The following is a 19,283-nucleotide window of genomic DNA, read 5'->3' as shown; positions in this document are numbered from 1 at the left end:
AGGAAAACGAGCTTAGATTTCATACATATCATCTTAGATACATAGATAATAGAGGATATGTGACAAGTAATTATTGTTAAGGCATCCGGTAACCATTATTCAAGAAAAATAGCGTTAATTGTTTCTAAATATTTTAAAAACTGTTTTCAAAAACTAAAGAAATAAGATGGAGTATTTTTTTATTGATTATTATATCAATTTACGTAATTGTTTTATATGCAAATGACAAGGAGACGCGTGACTTTTGTTTTTTTTTTTATGGGTTGCACGCACGCAGTTTGTAAAGGCTCTCTGGTTACTCTGTGGTATTTAATAAACATTGTATAGTTTAGATTATTTAAACTATGCAATGTTTTGTATTGGCACTCACGAACGTTGGCCTGTGTTTATGTCTTGATTGTTACTATCAGATGAATATGATGTTGTCCTAGACCACCAGCCTAATACTAAACCAAGGCACAACAAGGAAACAAAAATCGTAATTCATCAACAAAACTTATTTATAGAAGTTGCAAAACTTACAATTTTTGATACAACGTTATACGTTATACATAACAAAATTGACACTTTTTTATAAATGGTCTTTTAAAATTTGATTATCGTTTTACTAGACAAAAATTTTAGTTTTTAAATATGATTTGACAATACAATACAATACTAATTATATTCCATTTTGGGAAACAGCATTGTCATGACTCTCTGATAACAGATTAAGATTCACTTCTTGCAAGGGTTGTTGTTGTACTTGTTGCTCAGGTGATTAATTCTGCAATAGGTAATTTTTATTCTTTGGTTATCTACTAAAATATTACTATAAATGCAACATTAGTATTTATATCAGTACATAAAGCAACCAATCAGCAAAATCTTTTTTCAAATTTGTGAATGATATCTTTCTCTTACACTATTGGACACAATAAAAAAATTATATAAATAAATGTTCAAACTAAAATTTGCTAGTATTCAGATATTTTAAAATGAGGGAATTCCTATTTTATCACAAACAAGAATGAATACGATGAAAAAAGATTCTCACCGGGATAGATGGACAGGCATTGTTTTTGAGGCGCGGAAAGCATGTTAAATTAATGTGATCCTTCTTAAAATGATCACTACATATGCAGCTGTATCGTGATGGCTTGAAATTAGGCCTGTTAATGCTGTTTAGCCATTTTTGTCTTAAATTATGATTTTTTGGAAATCTGAAAAATATAAAATAACTATACTTATAGAACATAAAATAATTTATTAATTTATACGTTTTCGCTTATTTCGATGATATAGCAAAACAAATCATCACACTCACTATTCATCGATATTGTAAACAACACTTTCCCAACACTACTTATACGGTCAAACCAAAACTCATGAAATAATTCAATTCTTTAACGGATTGCCCATAAAACCACGTATTGTAAAGCTTTAAATTAGTCAATGGGCCTAATCAAAAAAAAAATACCTTTAAAATACTCAATATCAACAGAAAAATCAAAGATTTTAATACTAACTTGTGAAATGAAATTCCCGCTAGTTTTGTTTGGGTTTTGTTGGTGAAGGCAACAACTGCACACTTCACCATTGTATAAATTTAATTTATTTTGCGATTCACAAGCTTATTGGTTATTATTTCCGTAATAATTCGAATAACGTTACACCGGAACCACAACAATAGCCATTTTTGGTCACTAAAAACAAAAGATAATTTGGTCACAACTGACATAATTGATGTTGTCATGTAAAATATGTCTAACCTTTTTAAGCAATGACTAAAAAAATATCTATCTCGCTCCATTAAGGTAACTTTCTTTAAGTTAGAGAGGTTACGAAAAAATTTTGTTTATTCTTTAAAAAGTTAAATCCTTGACCAATTTTGACGTAAAATGCCACAGGTCCATATATATAGGTATCAAAGCATATCATATACTAAACTTGCAGTTTTTGTTCGTTTTTTTACACCATTTAACTACACAAAAAGGTATTTTTACGGAGGTTTTTAACCGACGGACACGATTGTAACTATGAAACATCGATTCTATAGAGACAGTGTTTATAATCGCATAAGATCGTTGATCATATACTTTGTCAGAAAAGTAATGTCTTGCGAGGCAGGTCTTTATCTAATTAGTCTGAGATTGCGAGTCAAATTTATAGTGTAGCGTATGGACACGATTGACCTGAGATGATTAGTTATCTATGGGTCATGGATTTTTGAATAATAACCGATTGCGATGTCAATTTGTCTTAGATACATAGATAATAGAGGATATGTGACAAGTAATTATTTTTGAGGCTTCCGGTAACCATGTTAGGTCTCTAAATTGAGCTAGGGCTGTTTTATCGATAATAATTAAGCACTCGATATAAAATTATACAAAATATTATGTTTACAAAAATGAAACATTTTAAATTCTGTCTTATATTATTATAATATAAAATTCCATACAATTGATTTTCTCATTAAAGTGTTTTGTATTTAACACAGATTAATCAATAATATACAGATGGAGCGTACGGAACATGACGGTGTCGTACCCGCTACGAATATGAAATTAAAAACCGAATACGTTCTCTTGTCAGTAAGATACGAACCGTCGCATCAGTAATTTTCAATATTATTCAAGAAAAATAGCGTTAATTGTTTCTAAATATTTTAAAAACTGTTTTCAAAAACTAAAGAAATAAGATGGAGTATTTTTTTATTGATTATTATATCAATTTACGTAATTGTTACATATGCAAATAACAAGGAGACGCGTGATTTTTGTTTTTTTTTTATGGGTTGCACGCACGCAGTTTGTAAAGGCTCTCTGGTTACTCTGTGGTATTTAATAAACATTGTATAGTTTAGATTATTTAAACTATGCAATGTTTTGTATTGGCACTCACGAACGTTGGCCTGTGTTTATGTCTTGATTGTTACTATCAGATGAATATGATGTTGTCCTAGACCACCAGCCTAATACTAAACCAAGGCACAACAAGGAAACAAAAATCGTAATTCATCAACAAAACTTATTTATAGAAGTTGCAAAACTTACAATTTTTGATACAACGTTATACGTTATACATAACAAAATTGACACTTTTTTATAAATGGTCTTTTAAAATTTGATTATCGTTTTACTAGACAAAAATTTTAGTTTTTAAACATGATTTGACAATACAATACAATACTAATTATATTCCATTTTGGGAAACAGCATTGTCATGACTCTCTAATAACAGATTAAGGTTCACTTCTTGCAAGGGTTGTCTTACTTGTTGCTCAGGTGATAAATTCTGCAATAGGTAATTTTTATTCTTTGGTTAAATCTACTAAAATATTACTATAAAGGCAACATTAGTATTTATATGAATAATGAGAAGGTACATAAAGGAACCAACCAGCAAAATCTTTTTTTTCTCTTACACCATTGGACACAATAAAAAAAAAATATATAAATACATGTTAAAATTAACATTTGCTATTATTCAGATATTTTAAAATGGGAGAATTCCTATATTATCACAAACAAGAATGAATACGATGAAAAAGGATTCTCACCGGGATAGATGGGCAGACATTGTCTTTGAGGCGCGGAAAGCATAATGTTAAATTAATGTAGTCCTTCTTAAAATGATCACTACATATGCAGCTGTATCGTGATGGAAATTAGGCCTGTTAATGCTGTTTAGCCATTTTTTCTTTTTCTTAAATCATGATTTTCTGGAAATCTGAAAAATATAAAATAACTATACAAATAATTTATTAATTTATACGTTTAAGCTTATTTCGATGATATAGCGAAACAAATCAATTGTTCGCTATTCATCGATATTGTAAACAATACTTTCCCAACACTACGTATACGGTCAAACCAAAACTCGTGAAATAATTCAATTCTTTAAAGGATTGCCCATAAAACCACGTATTGTAAAGCTTTGAATTAGGCAATGGACCTAATTAAAAGAAAATACCTTTAAAATACTTAATATCAACAGAAAAATCAAAGATTTTCATACTTACTTGTAAAATGAAATCCCCGCTAGTTTTGTTTGGGTTTTGTTAGTGCAGGCAACAACTGCACACTCAACCATTGTATAATATTTAATTTATTTTGCGATTCACAAGCTATTGGTTATTATTTCCGTAATATTTCGAATTTCGTTACACCGGAACCACAACAATAGCCATTTTTGGTCACTAAAAACAAAATATATTTTGGTCACAGCTGACATAATTGATGTTGTCATGTAAAATATGTCTAATCTCTTTACGCAATGACTAAAAAATATCTATCTCACTCCATTAAGGTAACTTTCTTTAAGTTAGAGAGGTAACGAAAAAATTTTGTTTCTTCTTTAAAAAATTAAAACCTTGACCAAATTTGACGTAAATTTGTCACAGGTCTATTTTATATAGGTGTCAAAGCAATTTGTCATGTCATTGTCATTGTCAAATGAAATTGAATTTTCCGTTACAAAACAAATCTTAATTTGTGGTCTGTGAAATAAATACAATACAATAATTACAAAGCGGTTAAAAAACTCATCTTTGTTTTGTTGATATTTTTATAGATAGAAATTCTTTAGTGAAAAAGGATAAAACATGGATAACCGCAATGTTATAAATGAAGATTATATAAAACTATTTAATAATATTATAAATAGAGAATGCTTCGAAGATAAAGCACTCGGTAAGTGAAAAACAAAGTTTATGTATTAACCGACCGAATGGAGGTTAATACTTTTGAGTTTGAGTTTGACAATTGTTATTGACATTTCCAATTCCAATTCCATAGTCGTTTAATCTCTCAAAAATATAAATATTATTTCTGTTATTTACATTAAAAAATACATTTTTCTAAGTTAAAATGAACAAGTTAACATCATATACAATTAAAGAGATACATAAAGCGTTCCAAGATAAGTTGTTGACACCAACAAGTTTCGTAGATTTGTGCATTCAGAGGGCAAAACAAACAAGTGAATTAAATGCATTTATAACTCTGACTGAGGAAATAGCTGAAAACCATGCTATTGAGAGTGAAAAACGTACTTATATCGATAAGAAAATCAGGCCTTTAGAAGGTATAACCATTGCTGTTAAGGATAATTTTTGCACGAAAAACGTACGCACAACCTGCGCTTCAGACATGTTAAAAAACTTCGTGCCGACCTACGATGCGACTGTGTACTCGCGACTTGTCAATTCAGGCGCTTGTCTTGTCGGCAAATCGAATTTGGACGAGTTTGCCATGGGTTCGGGTACTGTGGATTCTATATTTGGTCCAACCCGCAACCCATGGTCTTACGGTGAAGATTGGAAGATATCCGGAGGCAGCTCTGGAGGTAGTGCAGTTGCTGTGAGCTCTGGATCATCTGTAGCCGCCATCGGCTCTGATACCGGCGGATCAACACGAATTCCAGCTGCTTTGTGTGGAGTTATTGGTCTAAAACCAACTTATGGACTGGTTTCTCGCTACGGACTGATACCTTTAGTAAATTCTATGGATGTACCTGGCATATTAGCGAGAACTATTGACGATGCCACAAAAATACTTAATTGTATAGCTGGACCCGATGTGTTGGATTCTACAACAATAAAAAAGCCATTCGAACCAGTTGTAATAAATAAAAACATTGATTTATCACAAATTAGAATTGGTATACCAAAGGAATACTACTGTGATGGTATGAGTGCAGACATAATTGATCTTTGGCGACGGGTCACAGATCTGTTAGAAAATGAAAAATGTCAGATACAAACTGTTTCACTGCCTCACACATCTGTGTCCATTGCTGTGTATTCAATTTTAAATCAGTGTGAGATAGCTAGCAACATGGCAAGATATGACGGATTAGAATTTGGCCTCCGAACTTCAGATGATTATTCTACAGAGGAATTATATGCCTCAACACGTTGTGAAGGTTTCAACAGCATAGTAAGGTCAAGAATTTTCGCCGGCAACTATTTTTTGTTAACTAGAAACTATGAAAAATACTTTCTCAAAGCTCTCAAGCTAAGGCGACTAATATCAGATGATTTTAAAAAAGTTTACAGTGGGCCAAATTCTGTAGATTTACTATTGACACCAACTACTTTGACTGATGCTCCGTCATACAAAGATTTCAAGTCTAAACACAATAGGGATCAGTGTGCATTGCAAGATTATTGTACACAACCAGCTAATATGGCTGGGATTCCTGCTGTGTCGATACCTATTGCATTATCTAGTAATAAATTGCCATTATCCTTGCAATTGATGGGGCCAGCACTATCAGAAGAAATATTATTGAATGTAGCAAAAAGGATTGAAGATTTAGTCCAATTCCCTGGATTGAATGTTGACTAATATTTTAGCTAGCTGTGGAGGTATACCTATGTACAATTTTGTTGTTTACTTTTTAATAAAAACATAATTATGTTGTTAATACAAATTGTTATTTTTAACTTCCACAAAACTAAGATGCAAACCCTTCCTTTTCCCTTTAAATTCTTTATACTTGATAGATTAGTAGTTTTATCTTATAGATCTATTACAAAAAGAAAAATCAGTGATGCCTGGCCTGGCCGTTAAAATACTCTTAATGTAAATATTATAACCACTTACACTTATATTATTTATAACCATCCAGACACTCAGAAACACCTATGCTCATCACACAAACATTTTTAATTTCTGGAAATCGTACCCACAGTCACTGTCATGTGTCACTCGTCACGGAAGGCAGGGTCACTAAATACTGTCCTACACGCCCGTATTAATTGAATACTGTAGGAAATAGTAGTCTGACATTTCCGTAAAGAGTAGGGAGTTAGAGAGGGGTAGCGTTTGAGCGGAAATTACTGTCGATATAAGGCGCTCGCCGTACGGTCGGCTTCAATATTCCTGTGCTACACGCCCGTCATTAATTGTATACTGTAGGAAATAGTAGTCTGACATTTCCGTAAAGAGTAGGGAGTTAGAGAGGGGTAGCGTTTGGGCGGAAATGACTGGCGATATAAGGTAGGGTGGGAACTAGGCACGGCCGAAGCCTCCCACCAGCCAGACCTAGTCCAATTAAGAATCCTCAATCGGCCCAGCTGGGGATGGCCTGGACCTCCGTCTTGTAAATCCACCGCGCATACCACTGCGCCACAGAGGCCGTCAAAAAATACATATACCTAGTAGTCTGTTAAAAATATTTTTTTTTTCTATTTTCAGTCACCCTAACGTCGGAAACGCTACAGAAATTAAATATAAACCTGGAAAGACTACCACGTCAGAGTCAAACTATACTAGACAATGTGGCGGACAGTCAAAACGAGTTACAACTCCAATCATTATACCCCATAGCTATATCGCTATACAAATCGAGGGAATTGAGCGAAAAACTCTACCACATATATGAATTACTTGAATTGAATCTTAAAAACATCGAGTTGCAAATAAAAATCCATCGTAATAATCGATTTTTAGCCAAGATGAAAAAAGATTTGGAGAATTCAAGGCAGAGTTTGTCCAATCAGGATCCAAATCCTGAAAATATAAATAAGTATATCAGACAGTTAAAACAAAAGTTGTCCGTCTATGAGGATAACTATGAGCGGGTTAAGGTAAGTTTTTTTTATTCAGTGACTAGTTAGCCTTTGACTGCAATCTCACCTGTCCCCCTAGCCAAGTGGCACGTCAATTCTCTTTATACGATCGCTAACGCTTCGAAAACTATAAATAAAGATGTCAGAGAAAGACATTTGCTATGGTCACGTGATCAAGATTTGTCATTCCCATAAATTTTTCTAGTTTTCGAAGCGTTAGCAAAGTGCACAAAATTACTAACGCGACTGGCAGCGTTACGGTGTCTACGCTGCCAAACACATGTCAAGTCAAGAGAGCTCAAGCCATTAAATACCCTCTTATTTAAACCAATACTGACACCTCCCCTCTACAATTACATAAATAATGAAAGGTACCACCTGTAATCGAGGAACTTGGAACAACTATATCTAACCTTGTCGCATTTAAGGGTATCTTACCGTTAGCGATGGATTACCATGAAGCGAATTGTCGTTTGTATGGTCGGGCCCTAACAATTGTATTTTTTTTTCTTTCAGACCAAATACTCATCTCTTAACATACCAGAATCGATTCTACCAAAATCTCTCATTACGCAAGTAGCATCGCTTCAAACGCTTAGCGAAGAAGCGATGTCATTCAAAGCGAAGGCCGACGATGTCAAGTTTATGAACGAAACTAAAGCGATATTGAGCAAACTACGCAGATAAAATTGATGTTTTTGTGACAAGTTATCCTTTAACTGCGATCCCAGTCTAAGATGGTAGTGGGCTAAATTGAAAGAGGTACAAGTTTATTCTAAACGAAATCTTTGGCTTGTGTGAGGCTTCGGCCGTGGCTAGTTACCACCCTACCGGCGGCCGGGGCAAAGAAGTATTACCAAGAGATTTAGCGTTCCGGTGCGATGTGTAGAAACCGAAATGGGTGTGGATTTTTATCCTACGCTTAACAAGTTAGCCCGCTTTTATCTTGGATTCCATCATCACTTACCATCAAGTAAGATTGCAGTCAAGGGCTAACTTGTAAATAATAATAATCTTTTTAACATAAAAATTAAACATACTTCAAAGACGTGTTACAGTTATTTTGATTTTCATGGGACAATTTGAAAGTATTCTCTTTCAAACAAAAAAAAAATTTCCAAAATTACACATAAAAAAAAACGTACACATTGAATTCAGAAACCTCCTCCCTTTTTGAGTCTGATAAGTGGTAGTCGGTTCTTTGACGGTAGAGTGGTAGCTAGCCTGCTATCTGCTAGTTGAAAATAAATACTCGTAAGATCAATTATTGAACATATTTTGTTTTATTTAGGTACATCATCTCAAACACTAGTCTTCCCATAGAGTTGTAATGTACCTTGTACCGACTCGTAAATCTATTAGTCTTCCCTAAAATGCGCGCCATTACATATCATACATTACATGAGCTATCACAGCTCATGTGTTATGTGGATTATAATATTGTCAAAAACATATCATTTAAAATTAAAGATATGAGTCAACTACCCTAATTTTAAGCAAATCAAAAGACTACAAGAAACATTGTGACTAATCATTAAAGCGTAGAGACATTAATCAATTTAGATGTAATATTAATTAAAGATTGGTGTGATATCTATAAAATTAGGTATTTAAATATATCATAACAAAATTATCTTAATAATCATGCAAATTATGGGAAGTACACAAGTATATCAAATAAAACTTGCAAGATTTGTCTCCCCACTAGCTAATGTGAAGTTAAATAAATACTTCAAATGAATGTTTGTAGATTTTTATTCAAACATCAATAATTATTTCTTTCTGTGCCTTTGTTGATGGAACTAAATTATCATATAAATCTAAGTTGTCACAAGTTGTACTAACTTGGGCACTTGAAAACAGCATACCTATTGCACCTTCTAATTCACAGACCCTCTTACAAACATCAATTTCACTTTTAATATCCTCTTGCAATGATGTGTACAGCCACAAATTTTGTTCTGAAAATGTACTTAGATGATTTTCAAATACATCTACAAAAACATTTGCTGCATCAATCACTAATCTTGTAAATCTTGTTTCACCAAGATTCTTTTTGAAAAACTTTAGCAACACACCAATAGCATTTTCTGACAAACCAGACATAGCAAAATATAACACTTTTCGTCTGAGTAATTCCTGAATTATTGCAGCTGTTTTCTCAGGAAATTTGGTAATTACAAAGGTATTCAGAACTACATTTAAGGCTTTCGTGTATTCCATTTTCCTCAAGAATTTATCAGGTTGTGAATTTGCTACTCCTTTTTGTTTTGATACAACAACATCAACAGTTGATGTCTTCGTATGATCTGGGGCAAATTTATAAAATCCCTTTCTTTCATCCTGCAAATTAGATGGCTGTTCTCTTTTTCTTATTGAGATGACCCCATCTATCATACCAACCGCTAATATATCATCATTCTCTGATATTGCCATACTAAGTACAGCATTGGGAAAATCTATATTATGTACTACTTTAAATGTTGACAAATCGTATATTTTAACATGTCTGTCCAGTGATGCAGACATAAGTCTGCTATTGTTACTTGCAAGTCTCAATGTAGTTACTGTTTTATGGTGTTGGGAAATGTTTGCCAGTAGCTTTCCACCATTAAATATATCCCACACTTTGATTTCTGTGCCTCCAGCACTTACAAAAATACCTCCTGAAGGCAGAAAGACTGTAGATTCCACAGGACTACCATGGTTAACAGTTAGTACTGTTTCATTGGACCTTGCATCATACAACTTTACTGTGTGATCATAACTTCCCGATAAAATAATATCAGATGATATTGGACTTGGAGCACCAGCTCTTATATAATCTGTATGTTCAGAGAATGAAGCAATTTTCTCTTCTGTGGCAATATCCCATAGACAAACTGACTTATCATCGGATAAACTGAGTACTTTAAGTTGATCTTTGGAAAAGTATGTCCTGTGAACCTGAGAAATAAAAAAAATGTATGATTTTTCCGTTTTTTATACAAACATTATAAAGAAAAAGATTTGATTGTTTGTTTGTCTTGAATAGACTCTGAAACTACTGGGTCAACTTGATATTTCTTATCACAGTTAAAATTTTACATCACCGCTGTTGAACATAGGCTATAATTTAACCCCATATTTCCACATAAACAGGAAATGAGATGGTGAAATCACAGGGCGACTGCTTGTATTTTATATAATTAATTATTGATTTCAATTTAGTACTCTTGGTACCTGCATCAAGAGTTTTATTGACTAAACTAAGTATATCATAACCAGTTCCTACATCCAGTTGGTTAGTGGAAAATTGATATTTAATCTGTGCCCTGCATTATCAACCACATAGTATTTGTTCCCAAGGAAATATTACCCATGCTCACTATGTGATGTGCTCACTATTATCTCTGTGCAGTCTGTGCCATATTTATTATAATTTTTTAATTCAGCAGTTTTGGAGATATGAATGGTTTAACTAACTCAACTTTACTTATAATGGAAATTGACAGTTTTACAAGTAATATATTTTTTTTTTATTATTTCTATGTAAAAATTCACATTATGTGTAAACTTACTGGGCCTGTGTGACCAGAAAATACTCGTAGTACATTCTTAGACTGGACATCAAATACTTTGACTACAGCTTCCTCACTGCCAGCTACTAATAGTCTTCCATCATTTCTAAACACACCACCATAGGCTGCTTCATGGAATTTAGCAATATTCTTAGCAACTACTTTTGTAATAGGATCATACACCTGAAAAATGGGAATCATATTCTTAATGTATTGATATTCAAAATGAGGTAAAAGAAGAATATTACATGATTAAAAAATTATATAGCTTCACTGGGGGGCAGGATCAAATGTGATTTTTAATGAGGTTTGGAGTTTGATTTTTGACTGTTGATGTATGTTTTTAAAGGAAATTAATGTATGTTAATATTAAAATATTGTATATATATAATTGTAATTTCTTAACACAGAATAAAGGGCTTATTATTATTATTATTATTATTATTATAATATTAAAATATTAAATCAAAATATGACCAACATTTTTATTCCGCTGCAATTAATGAGCAAATCTGTGTTAGGAGTGGGTACAACAATAGTCCATCAAGCAAAATTTGAAAACATAACCTCCAAGTATTGCCCGACTCCCATATTATGGGGCTTAAAGTATTTACTTCTAACCCAAGGTTATTGGCTAGTAGAGGACAATGGCAATAATTTGTCATGTTTAGGAGATATAGCCAATAATCTTTAAAAGGACAAAGTTAATTGATAATTTTCTGAATTGGGAGCATTATTAAGGCACAAACACACAAGCCTCACCTCAGAAATCCGATTCATCATCGCCCACACAATTAAGGGTTCATTTGTACGAGCAGCATGTTGTCAACGGCAGTCTACGAAACGTCGCCGATTGCAGTCAACTTCAGTCGACTGACTAACGCCGAGACAGCGTCGGCGACTGCAGCCTACTGCTGTCGACTGCCGCCACGACGTCGCAGACTGCAGTCGTAGGCAGCAGTTGCTGCTCGTGCAAATGAACCCTAACAAGCACTCAATCGTAATCAAATTGATTGTGTACTTTGATAACCTTGCACATACCATTGTTGGTTGGTTGCTAAATTCCACTGGTGATAAAGGTGCGCATTTGGGGGCGCTTATAGGAACTTAAGCCATATAAGTGCCCCTAAAGCTGCACCTTTAGTTCAGAAGATGTGTTGTTATGGAATTTTGAGCAACAATCTACATATTTTATGAGGCAGGAAATAAGTATAAATGGCATAACATAATAAGTATCTTACATACATATAAATAAAGGCCATACTAACCTGTATCCTGACGGAGCAAGTGGCAGCAAAGTAATATGGTTCTACAGGGCTGAAATCCAGGCAGTCAATCGCACCGAATTCTTTTACTAGTACCGGTAGCTACAAGGATAATAATGTCAGTTACATCTCAGGTAATACCAAATAGTTTACTTACAAAATATTTGGAAAGTTTATACCCCTAATTTTTTCCAATGAACTACGTCGTGTGTGATAGCAGAACCAGGTTTTTTAAATACCGCTTTATTAGATTTTTTGAAAGGATAAGATATATGTGCCATTTTGATATAAAATAACAGTTAAATGAAATTTTAGAATTTGTTTTATTTTTCAAAAACATGCCGCATTTAAATCACATTGTTTTCAATTCTAAATGTCATTGTCATTGTCAAAATGACAAGAACGTTGGGACCACAAATTAATAGATACTACGTTGTACGTTGGGACAATTTAATATGTTTAGAGCAATGCCTGACATTTGTTGCGTGTAGGTTGCATCATGTCTCTTCCGAGCTTAGACCGTTATTAATGGTCTAAGCTTCCGAGCGATTCGATCGGTCCATGGATTCGTTATTTTCAAAATTCAAAACCATGACAATGAAAATTCATATAAAATCATTACAAGTGTTTTATAAATAGCACCATTGTAACACCATTTGTAGTTGCCTACCAAAGATCATCTATATAGATTATAGACGTAGATCAAAAATATCAGTCAAATTCAAAATGACAAATGACATTGACATATAGTTGTAACCTATAAAATTGTGTGTATTAATAATTAATTATTTTATTTGTGCACAAATTGTTATTATTCACAAAACAAGAGGCATAGGAACAAATTTAACATGTTTAAGCTGCTCAATCGCCACGGCCGCCGGAGTGGCATAGTTAACTTATTTTGCGACAAAAAGTTCGAGGTTAGAAAAGCTAGAGTTTATTATTTTTATTCATCGGCCGGATCAGTGCGATATGCTTCGACGGGGAAAATTGTTCCCATAGCGGATAACATTCCGGAACCGCCGCCTATACCCGAGCCGACAGTTGGTGGGATTACAGAGGCTGTGCAGTCTTTGGCGGCTAACGGGGAGCCTACGTTCGCCAGCCTGGGCCTCGGAGGATGGAGTCCTGTAGGTATGGTGCAAAACTGCCTCGAGTTTCTACACGTATCCCTAGACATACCTTGGTGGGGCGCAATCGTCATCGGAACTTGTGTAGTAAGACTGTTCATGTTCCCATTAGTTGTTATATCACAGAGAAACACCGCAATCATGAATAACAACTTACCAGAAATGCAGTTGTTGCAGATGAAAATGACTCAAGCCAGACAAATAGGAAATCAACTGGATTCTGCTAGATATGCACAGGAAATGATGATTTTTATGAAAGAGAAAGGTTTAAATCCTTTGAAGAATCTTATGGTACCTTTGGCACAAGCGCCGCTTTTTATTTCCTTCTTCATGGGCCTCAGAAGTATGGCCAATTGTCCTGTAGAGAGTATGATGCATGGTGGAATGTGGTGGTTCACAGACCTAACTGTACCTGATCAGTTCTTTATATTGCCTCTTATTACCAGTGCGACAATGTGGGCAACTATCGAGGTAGGGGTCGACGGTGGGCGCTTAGAAGCACAGAACATGCAGCTAATGAGATATGTCCTGAGGGCAATCCCACTTGTTATGATTCCCTTTACAATAAACTTCCCGGGAGCCATTTTAGTGTATTGGGTCTCAACTAACTTTATATCTCTCTGCCAAGTGGCTTTCCTTAAAATACCAGCTGTTAGAGAGTACTTTAAAATACCTCCACTGATAACACATAAGGCAGATAATTTGCCAATAAAGAAGAAAGGATTTGTCGAAGGTGCAAAGGAGTCTTGGACCAATATCAAAATTTCGAGAAACCTTGCAGATAGGCAGAGAGTTGACGAAATGATCTTCACTAAAGCAGGACAGGGTGCTGTGCAGAAAACCTTCAAATATGACCCAACAAAAGTAGCAAAAATTCAAGCAAAACCTAAATAGTTAAATTTTAATTATAGTTTTAGTCTGTAGATTATGTATTAAATGTGTTGTAAATAATAATTTTTGTTTATTGTATAAATCTACACTTTATTCCCAGTATTTAATTTGCTTAAGCTAAAAGATTTGTTGGGATTGAAGAAGCTGGACAAACAGCTGGTGTTGCTCCGTTAAAGCATAGGGGATTGGCCATGGGTGAATAGGTACTGTGACTAAGGATGCCAATATTTTATCAGAAAAATATAGTATTTTTTAAAATTTGCAATAAAATATATAGTAAACTTAAATAAAACATAGTAGGTATTTAATAAAAAAAATATTTATTCACTCTTGTTGCATATTGGATAGAAGCAGGAGTTACTTTGTGGAAGTTCATCATGATTATATAATGATTTATTTATTTTGCTATCATCCGCAAAAAGATCTCTCAAAAACTAATGTTTATAAAGTTTTAAAATGTAAATTTTAATTATTGTATTTCAATGTTGAAAATATAGTATTTTTGCGTACTATATATTTCTTCAACTGTATATAGTATGCAGAAATATAGTACAAAACTATATAGTATAGTACGTTTGGCAAGCCTAACTGTGACCTGTGTTCCAATCCAGCGTACGCCTTCCGCTTTTTAAACTAGATGGCGCCACCAGAATGTGATTTACACAAGGTTCACACAAAGGATATGGGTAGATGTTCTACTTTAAGATGATTGTTTTGTTTTGGTTGTAGTCACTAACTTTTTTTAAAATACAATAGTATAGCCTAAGCCCTATAGCACTCAGGAATAGTGTAGCTTCCCAACAGTGTAAGAATTTTTCAAATTGGTTCAATAGTTTCGGAGCCTATTTAATACATACAAACAAACAATTAAATCTTTTCTCTTTATAATATTACTATAGATAAGGTATACGAACTTATTTGTTGTTTAATTTGATGTAAGGATTATTTCGTTCTTTACGAGTGGGGTAGGTAGAAAAAAAAAATTTTAGTAATTAAGTAGGTATATATCATTCGTTTAATATTAAAAATGGTTTTTATACTAAAATCTTTGGATAAGTAGGTACACACTCATCGTTATTAATGCCCACGCAATACGACACTTTGGAAGAATTTGCTCAAATAAATTGCTTCGAGCTTTGGTAATAATAAAACAGCCTTCAAAAGTTTTTTTCAGAGCAAAGCAAATAGGTACTAATTTACGCAGAACATAAAGAGGGCGCGAAAAACAATTCACTTAATATTGAAATACAAATGGGGAAGCTCCAAAAATAATACGTATTGTGTTACCCTGGAGCCATGGCCTAATTTTATGAGCGAGAATTAGAGATTTGACATACCTACATTATTGAGGATAAAAGTAGGCCATGGACATCAAGCGAGTTGCAGGGAGCCGCTGGGTGCTGGCAGCTCGAAACCTTTGTGTTTGGAAGTCCATGCAAGAGGCCTATGTCCAGCACTGGACTTCCATCGGCTGATAATAATGATGATGATTGAAATATTTCTTGAAAGATTTATTGGTCTGACTCGGGATTCGTTAGAGCTCATTATCTTTAACCCAATCAGCTAACTGCCTCGTTTGTCTTGTCTGGGATCGAGTCCTGGGTCAGGCTATGAGATATTGAATTTTCTTTTCACTTATGTGTTTGGAGAGAGAGAGAACATGCAAAGTCGGCTTTATTGCTAAACGCCATCAATTACAGGCAACCCGGCTTGATGACAGAAATATACAATAATAATCTCGGGTTCTATGCGGTACTTATCTACTCGTAATACTAAGTAAGGCTAACGCTGATACCAGAAGGTCGTGGCCCATTGAATACTGGGAGTCGCAACGACGCGGAATGTTTTCGACGGGTATTATAATAAAGAGGGAAAACCATTGCTGTTCCAACAAAGAGAATATATCAAAAGCTGAATGCTTATGGCGCAATTACATGCTTTTATATGAGTAAGGTGAAGTTATCGTTGTCAATCAGCCGGGCCAGATTTGATTCTTCAATTAATTTGGTATTTGGTTTATTTGAACGTAAAATTAAATATCTTTCTGTTCTGAAATTAATTGTTATCTGGCTCAGAGACATTGAGGTAACATGATGTGTTATTCATTAACTTTGGCATATAAAACATATGTAGGTAGTTAGGTACTGTAGGTACTTGTACCGAATCGTAAATCTATGGGTGACTGTGGTGAATAACCAAGTCCTAATGTGTCATAAAAAGGATAAAGTCAATTGAACCAGTTTGACATTAAAACGGCATATTTGAACAGACCGCTACAAGGTCAGCAGGTTAATTCAGTATCTTTGACATAAGCTACCCAGGACCTCGTGATCCGAGACCACGTAGGCTAACTACTAGACCATCGAGGCATTGTTTTATTGTTTGTCAGGTTTATTATAATGGATGCGGATGCCATACCTACATAAACGAAATTGTGATTCTATGCTACAAATGTCAACCGGTGCCTACTAGCGGATATCATACAGTAGGTAGGTAGATGACATTTCTCAATTGATTTGATGTTTATTTTAATAGGTGGTTATTAAAGACTAAAACAGTGAATAAGTCAGCTAGCCTCCCTCCATATTGGAGAAGCGATATGGAGCTTAGAACCACCACGCTGCTCCAATCATCGGTGGCAATGTTAACTACATTAACGACTGCCAAAACAATTATTAATGATCGGTACAGTGCTCTCCGAGATACGGGAGTATACACCAAATTCCCAACATTGTTGGACTGAGATATTTAAGTGAAACAAAAGAAAGAAAATTTCAGTATTCAGCCCGACCCAAGATTCAAATTCAGGACCTCGTGATCCGAGACCACGTAGGCTAACCACTGGACCATCGAGACATTGTTTTACTGTTTATCAGGTTTATTATAATGGATAGGTAATTCGTACGCGTGAAATTCTGTTTATACATATCCCTTGGGAAGTACGTATTTTTTAGAATACAAGCCTATATGTTGCTCCATAACCTCCTCTATATTCCAGTGAAAGTCCCATTAAAATCGGTTCAACCGTCCCAGAGAGCCGCCCGGACAAACAGAAAGACAGATGACAATTTTAAAAACGCTTGATTATGTTTTAGTACCGTGGAAATTGCTTATAAACAAAAATAAACTTATTTTGAAATCACAGACACGATTTTATTTAGTTACAACCTTTTTAACCCTTTAAACGGTTCAATTTTAAATATTTTTGAATCGCATTATATTTTGCAATAAAAAGTATCCTATAACCCACGCCGTATTATGGTCTCAAACCATACCAAGTTACATTTGAATTCAATCTGTAGTTTCAGCATGATGCCCGGTCAACAAAAAATACGGAGAGACAGACAAAAAAATCGAAAGCGAATATTTTTGCCTTCAGTATCTATTGTATAATGCCTTCCAACAAAAAAATTTCAAAATACCTTCCATGTACAGAATTTGACTTGTTACAGTTTCATTATATAACTATAGATATTTAGATAGACAGTTCGGTTTTTCTTTTATCTCTCGTGAACGATGAAACACTTGCTAACTATGGGTCTAATAAAAAAGTTTGAGATCATTCAGCGTACGATTGAGAGGGCTAAGTATTTTATGAATAGTTTGGTGATCAAAAATTAAAGTAGTAGGTACCTACACATTTTGTATTATGTAATGCCTTACTCTATTTATTCAATACGTATTATCGATTGGTTATAAATTGATCAAGTAGGTTTTTTTTTAATTCTTTACAAGTTAGCCCTTGATTATAATCTCACTTGATGGTAAGTGATGATGCAATCTAAGATGGAAGCGGGCTAACTTGTTAGAAGGAGGATGAAAATCCACATCCCTATCGGTTTCTACACGACATCGTACCGGAACGCTAAATCGCTTGGCGGTACGTCTTTATCGGTAGGGTGGTAACTAGCCACGGCCGAAGCCTCCCACCAGCCAATTTATCATTGATTGACCGGTGCACGAAAACATAAAAGTGCTGGATAAGTCAACTATATATTATAACTCAGGTCTTCCAAGCCTGAGTCTGAGAGACTCAGGGGCGTGTACTTTATAGATACAAACATGCACTGCCTACCCTGAGGATTGAGAAAAACCATATTTTGGAATTTTCCTTTTCTTACAATTTGTAAGTAGTGCCTACCAGAGGCGATGGTTCCTAACAACCCGATTCCTATCGGGTTACCTTTTAAATATACTCGAGTTTTGCGTACGTAAATAATTTACCGTACTCAGCCAAAAACACATTCAGACTTAAAAATCACATGGATGGGTTACCTATGATAAAATTTCAGTCATCTCTACTGGTGCCTACCCTAGTTAAAAACCTTGTGTACGCCGCTGCTGAGAGTCTAAGACGTCGTAAAATTGCATTATTTTCAATACCGAATTTAATTATTATTTTGGAAATCACCTCGCCAAAGTACCCTGAAAGTAGCGAGCGAAGTTATTTAGCAACTGAAATACAGAGGACTCGCGTTAATCCGGTCTCCGTCTACATTGGATCTCTTTTAATCCGGCGAGGGATATAAGCGGCAAGATCTGGGTGAACGTGGTACATTTTGAATGGTTGTAACGTGGTCAATTTCAATTTGCGTTATGCCTTTCCATCCGACTCAAAAAAAAGGAGTTTCTCAGAGTGACGCGTATGTTTTTATTTAAATTTTTTTTACGTCTTAACTTCGTTATTTATTAACCAATTTTGAAAATTCTTTTATTGTTTGATAGAGTATGCTTTCAGATTCGTCCCATTTAATTTTCACAAAAAATCTGTTAAGTAATTTTGTGTTAAAATCAAAATAACTGAAATAAGTGAACGAAATTGCCCAAACTGTGGCGTTTACGGTCACTGAGCTAGGAGTCTAGGAACAAAACCGAA

General features: G+C 34.4%; 3 protein-coding genes and 2 long non-coding RNA genes across 7 annotated transcripts; 2 read left to right on the top strand and 3 right to left on the bottom strand.

Annotated features, from left to right (window-relative positions):
- Window positions 1-907: 907 nt before the first annotated feature.
- On the bottom strand, window positions 908-2,766 carry LOC128198913 (uncharacterized). The gene is made up of 2 exons (XR_008251621.1): window positions 1,509-2,766; window positions 908-1,202 (listed from the first exon to the last, which is right to left on the bottom strand). It is a non-coding gene; the product is annotated as an uncharacterized LOC128198913 (long non-coding RNA).
- Window positions 2,767-2,844: 78 nt separating this feature from the next.
- LOC112054161 (uncharacterized) lies at window positions 2,845-4,265 on the bottom strand. Its single transcript, XR_002887431.2, has 3 exons — window positions 4,007-4,265; window positions 3,545-3,714; window positions 2,845-3,279 (listed from the first exon to the last, which is right to left on the bottom strand). It is a non-coding gene; the product is annotated as an uncharacterized LOC112054161 (long non-coding RNA).
- Window positions 4,266-4,501: 236 nt separating this feature from the next.
- LOC112054154 (uncharacterized) lies at window positions 4,502-8,678 on the top strand. 3 transcript variants are annotated; one of them, XR_008251620.1, is made up of 4 exons: window positions 4,502-6,355; window positions 7,188-7,244; window positions 7,282-7,579; window positions 8,078-8,678. XR_008251620.1 is itself a non-coding variant. In XM_052886616.1 (3 exons), the coding sequence occupies exons 1-3, from the start codon at window positions 4,589-4,591 to the stop codon at window positions 8,246-8,248; spliced, it is 651 nt and encodes a 216-aa protein (XP_052742576.1). In that variant the 5' UTR covers window positions 4,504-4,588; the 3' UTR covers window positions 8,249-8,678. The 3 variants fall into 3 exon arrangements, 1 of the variants encoding a protein (XP_052742576.1); XR_008251619.1 differs by having other exon boundaries at window positions 7,188-7,579; XM_052886616.1 differs by having other exon boundaries at window positions 4,504-4,676; window positions 7,188-7,579.
- Window positions 8,679-9,300: 622 nt separating this feature from the next.
- On the bottom strand, window positions 9,301-12,775 carry LOC112054151 (U3 small nucleolar RNA-associated protein 15 homolog). Its single transcript, XM_024093828.2, has 4 exons — window positions 12,566-12,775; window positions 12,390-12,488; window positions 11,122-11,304; window positions 9,301-10,507 (listed from the first exon to the last, which is right to left on the bottom strand). Exons 1-4 carry the CDS (start codon window positions 12,665-12,667, stop codon window positions 9,320-9,322), a joined length of 1,572 nt encoding a protein of 523 aa, XP_023949596.1. The 5' UTR covers window positions 12,668-12,775; the 3' UTR covers window positions 9,301-9,319.
- Window positions 12,776-13,106: 331 nt separating this feature from the next.
- Window positions 13,107-14,470, top strand: LOC112054152 (mitochondrial inner membrane protein OXA1L). Its single transcript, XM_024093829.2, has one exon. It carries the CDS (start codon window positions 13,235-13,237, stop codon window positions 14,408-14,410), a length of 1,176 nt encoding a protein of 391 aa, XP_023949597.2. The 5' UTR covers window positions 13,107-13,234; the 3' UTR covers window positions 14,411-14,470.
- The last annotated feature ends 4,813 nt before the right edge of the window (window positions 14,471-19,283 follow it).

The sequence above is a fragment of the Bicyclus anynana genome, chromosome 17, assembly GCF_947172395.1.
Source record: "Bicyclus anynana chromosome 17, ilBicAnyn1.1, whole genome shotgun sequence".
NCBI lineage: Eukaryota > Metazoa > Arthropoda > Insecta > Lepidoptera > Nymphalidae > Bicyclus > Bicyclus anynana.
The sequence above is the reverse complement of the archived record's forward strand: the minus strand, read 5'-3'. Positions and strand labels throughout refer to the sequence as shown.